The 5,013-nt window shown below is 43.4% G+C and overlaps 1 protein-coding gene and 1 long non-coding RNA gene across 2 annotated transcripts; one reads left to right on the forward strand and one right to left on the reverse strand.

Moving 5' to 3' along the window:
* Nucleotides 1–999: 999 nt before the first annotated feature.
* Nucleotides 1,000–4,693, forward strand: LOC147635961 (uncharacterized). The gene is made up of 2 exons (XM_086801386.1): nucleotides 1,000–1,234; nucleotides 2,148–4,693. The coding sequence occupies exons 1-2, from the start codon at nucleotides 1,169–1,171 to the stop codon at nucleotides 4,494–4,496; spliced, it is 2,415 nt and encodes an 804-aa protein (XP_086657512.1). The 5' UTR covers nucleotides 1,000–1,168; the 3' UTR covers nucleotides 4,497–4,693.
* On the reverse strand, nucleotides 1,089–1,412 carry LOC147635962 (uncharacterized). The gene is made up of 2 exons (XR_015266477.1): nucleotides 1,313–1,412; nucleotides 1,089–1,269 (listed from the first exon to the last, which is right to left on the reverse strand). It is a non-coding gene; the product is annotated as an uncharacterized LOC147635962 (long non-coding RNA).
* Nucleotides 4,694–5,013: the final 320 nt, after the last annotated feature.

A 5,013-nucleotide genomic window follows, 5' to 3' on the forward strand; every position in this document is an offset into this window, starting at 1 on the left:
CTTCACCCATCCATGTCTTCCAAACAACTAAACACTACTTTGAAGCTTTTTAAGCGAAGCAACTATAGAAGGGCATGTCAAGTATACAGGTTTAGCGTATCTTTACTTTCATCAAAGATGGTGGAGTTTTGGAGTATTCTACACCATTATCTTGAATTCAATACTATGGGATGCAAGGGATATGAATATATAGCATTAGATCAACAAAGAGCTATAGGTTTGCATGTGCTATGTATGCATCGTACTGGGTTCTTCCATTTGATATATGTCTAGTCTCTTTAGTTTCTTGCTACTATGTGTCTACATCTATACTACCATCTACATGTATAGTATGTATGTGAACCGAGATATAAACCATGTATGCTACCATCTACATGTAAACCATGTATGCTACCATCTACATGTATAGTATGCATGTAAACCATGTTTGTATATGTTTACTTGTATTGTTTATTCTTTGTATGATCTATATATGTACCATGTTTATATATGCTTACTTATATTGTTTATTCTTTGCATAATCTCTATATGTACCATGTATGTATCTTGCTTGGTTGCTCCTTCTAATGCATCTTCCTATACTACTTTGTACGCATACTTTTGTTGCCTAGTTCGATCTTTGTACATATGCTGTGTATCTACATGTTAACACATCATGTTTCTTTACACGTCTTCCTATACTACGATGTATGCATACTATTATTGACTAGTTTGATCTTTGTATATATGCTTTGTATCTAAATGTCATGTAGAATTTTTATGTTCCTTTGCACATCAACTCTATTTAAATGCATATCGTTCGGCAAAAGAACGGATAGATTTAAGAGTTGTCCTTATTTTGATTGGTTGGAAAAATATGTTTTTTTGAGCAATGGATGGGACACTAGGCCAAGAGGACAAAGGAATTTCGGAAACAAGGTAGGGGAGGAGGGGTCACGGCCCATTGGACGGACTGACAAAGCAAGCCAACGTGGCGTCTGTTTGTTGGGTAATTCACAGAAAGACAAAGGTAGGCTCTCCACGTGTACTCTTTCTTCATTTACTGCAATTTTTCCAAGCGTTCGCGCCCTTGGCATACTACAATAGATACCACAAGGAGAGTCGCTGGACTGTAGCAGGTGCAGAAAATCAAAGGCTTCTACAGAAAGACATGGGCTGTTGAAGAAGCATGGCGTTTGCAGGGTCCTGCCGGGCCATAGTCACCCTGCCTGCACTTCAGACGGATCTCTTCAAGGTACGCTCCTGTCCGTGATTTTGATGTCCCTTGCCCTGCTTCTTCTTCTCCCCCCCCCCCCCCGCCCCCCCCCACAACACACACACACACACACAAAACACACAGGGACGAGTTGGCGCATAAATAGGATGAAGAGTAACTCAAGAATAATGGACATACAAAAGTGTGTGTGTGTGTGAGAGAGAGAGGCACCACCCCCCTCCTCTTTCTATCCAAAGCAGTGAACTTGTCCTTTAGTGATAGCTTTCATCATGTCCGAGTTTTCCCTTCACCTCCGGAAACCTGGCAGAAACTCGGTTTATCAAATGAAGATTTGTTTATGACGGTGACATATCTTTAAGCATAAACCTGCACCTACTCTTGGGCGTCGATGACTTGAGTGGGGATATCATAGTACGTATCCATGATGAAGTTGATGATTTGAAGCTTTGTGAGTAGACTCTCATCGCACTTTGTTTTTTGTTAGTTTGGGAATTAACATATATATGTACACATAATGAATGTGTGTGTGTGTGTGTGTGTGTGTGTGTGTGTGAGAGAGAGAGAGAGAGAGAGAGAGAGAGAGAGAGAGAGAGGACCGTAAAGACGAAATATGACCTTCGAGACCAACTACAATGTGTAGGCAATGAAAGGTCTCAAAGTAGAAGTTCATAAACCTAAAGGCTCATTAAACTGCAGTACACATGAAATGGGTTGGAGCTGGCATTCCACTAGCTTTGGCGCACACAGTCACAGAGAGAGAGAGAGAGAGAGAGAGAGAGAGAGAGAGAGAGAGCATATGGACATAGACTAGGAGAATATTGAAGTGCGAGGCATAAGTGCACACCCCTGTGTGTGTGTGTATGTGCATGTGAGAGAGAGGTATGTTCCTTTGATTTCAAGAAAAACACTAAACCTCTTATGAACCAAGTAGGACAAACGAAGCTTGCTTTGGAACGAGAAACCAAAGCGATGCATCCAATTCAAGGCAGTTCTCAGTAACCAGAATGCTACGTATGATAGCAGCAACGAGAACTCATCATCTGACCGTACCCGAGCAGCTCTTGAGAAGCTGTTCATGCACAGTCAGAAACTTGGGCAGGATTCCAAGGAGAGTAAAGGTCATGACTATGACCTTGCCGCTGTGAAAGCCTTTGTTTATGAAGCAGTTGAGGCATTGCACATGAAAGAGGAAGAACTCAGGGTTGCAGAGAGTGCTGTCCAGGCAGAAGAAGAAAGCTTCAAACATGCCAAGTGTGAGCTTTTGGACCGTGAGAAGGAGATGGAGACTACCCTCAGCACCCACAGCAGGATCATTGAAGAGCTTGTCTCTGCAAAACAGAGAAGTGCTGAGCAAGCAAGAGAGCTTAACAGAATGCAGGAAGAGGTGAGACAGAGAGAGAAGGAAGTTGTGATGCAGCAAAACTCCTTTAACCATAAAGTGAACGAGCTTGGGCTTTTGAGAAAGGATTTGTTACTGAAAGAAGAGACCTTGGCAGATGCCGCTAGGGAGCTGGAGGCCAGGGGTTCAAGGTTAACTCAGGCAAGGGATTTTATTTCGAAGCAAGCCAGTCAGTTAGGGGAGCTGAGGAATGCTTTGGAAGAGCGTGAAAGGAGTTTGACTTTGGCAGAGAGAGAGAAGTGCCTACAGCAGGAGAAGCTTGGCAGGGCTGAAGCAGATCTAGAGAAGCGAGCGGTGATGTGGTTGAAAGCCCAGGACCAGATGAAAACTTTGAAGCAAGAGTTGTCCTTCACAAAGTCCAAAAAGGAGTTTACAGAGAAGGAGCTTAAGAATTGTGAGATTCTGCTAGCTCAGGTGCGGGGCGAGCTAGAACTGTCGCAAAAGGAGATTCAAAACTTTCGCAGCAAGTTGAAGGTGCAGGAGATGCAAAACAGAAACCAACAAGACGAGATTTTGCAATACAATCTCTTGTTGAAGAATTTGGAGATAGAATTGTCACGAATACAGAAAGAGCTTGATGCAGAGAAAGCGCAACACACGTCCATACAGCTATCTTACAGCAATCTAAAGAAGGACTGGGATGAAGGTCAACAACAAGCTGTGGCTATGAAGACAGAGCTTCAGGAGCAGAAAAGAGCTTTGCAGGACTCCATAGCTGAAGTGAATGCTTTTAGGTTAGATCTGCAACGCAAGGATTCTGGGCTTTCAGATACACAGCTTCTATTACAGTTGAAGGAGGCGGAGCTACTGTCTACAAAGTTGGAAGTGCAACAATTGAATTCGGATTATGCTTTTAATCAGCTCCTCCTAAAGGATAAAGGTGTCGAATTGCAAGAAGCACAGAAGAAAGTGCAATTATTACAAAATGAGGTCTTTCAGCTGACCACTGATATGCAGGCAATGGAGGTTCAGCTAGGAAAAGTGACCTCTCAGCTTAATGAGAAAGAAGAGCAGCTAAAAACTATGACAGTGTCTCTGAATTGTAAAAGTATCAGATTGTCAGAGGCAACATCCATCATTGAACAGATTGCCACATTGTCTCAAACCTTGGCAGGTGCAGCTAACCCAGCCAAGGCTGCAATCCTTAACGGTGAGACACAATTAATGCAAGCCAACTACCAACTGTTTGCTTCAAATCGAGAAAACCTCGAGAAGGAGCTTCAAATTCAGCATCTGAAGAAGAAATCTGAAACCGATAGTGGGCATCTGAAGGAAGCAGAGGCGGAGCTGGCAGCCTTGAAATGTTGTCTACGAGCCAGGGAGGTTGAGCTTTTGGAAGCTCAAAGGGAACTTATTGCCAAAGACGAAGAACTAAACAATTTACTTCAAAAAATGGAAGCACGGGAAGGAGAGCTTATGAAATTGAGAGAGGAAATCATGGAGGAAGCGAACGCTCTTACCATGCTTCATGTTCTAGCCCAAACACGGGGTGGACCCAAACATCAAACCATAGCTGAGGCTGCTATAGAAAATCTGGAGCTAGAAGCTGCAAAGCTCAATGCAGAGGCTGCGATGTGTGCTCTCAAAAACCTTGCAGAATTGGGACAGGAGCTTGTTAAAGCCGACAACAAACAGGATGAGACTGTTCTGTATAGCCCTGAGATTGCAGCAGATCTTATAGAAACTCAGAGTTCTCACGACTTTCTTGCTTTTGATGCTCTAAAAGCCAGGTTGATTGAGAGGGAGGCAGCTCTAGAGGCTACGAGAGATGCTGTTGAGAACCTTTCAAAGTTAACCAGGAGCTTGATGGAGAAGGCTTGCCTGGAACCACATGTTAACGGTTTGCAAACAAGCTGCAACTACTTTGTAGGCTCTGCTTGAGCTTGGCTTGTTTAGCTTTGTACACTTCTGACATCCTGTATATTACATAGTAACAGCCTTAATTGTTTTTTACACCCAGTTTGCATATTGCATGCACTGTAATGGTAGGGTTGGGATATGGCTATTGCCATGAAAGCTGTTTTGTTAATTGTTGGGGTTCAATTCTGTTATTATCCTAGAGATTTCCCAATTCCATTGCCGCGTGGCATACCTGTATTTGTTTGGTATTTGTCCCCCACAGGCAATTACTTTCAATTTTGTCGGGAGGGGAGAGAGAGAGGAGAGGGGAAAGGAAGAGGGGGGGAGGTGGGGGGCGGGGGGTATTGAATCCTTCTTTGAGGTACTACCACATAAAACAATTACAAGTATCTGACTTCTGTGACCCTCTACCGAAGTGAGATGCTGTAATTCTTGGAGGCACCACCACCATGTTACGTTAAACAACAACGAGTATCGGCCCTCTGCCTAAGTGAGATACTTTGATGTTCGGTTTTACAAGACCTAAGAAGATCAGAGA

Source organism: Cibotium barometz, chromosome 8 (assembly GCF_041138505.1).
Source record: "Cibotium barometz isolate CiBa-2024 chromosome 8, ASM4113850v1, whole genome shotgun sequence".
Taxonomy (NCBI): domain Eukaryota; kingdom Viridiplantae; phylum Streptophyta; class Polypodiopsida; order Cyatheales; family Cibotiaceae; genus Cibotium; species Cibotium barometz.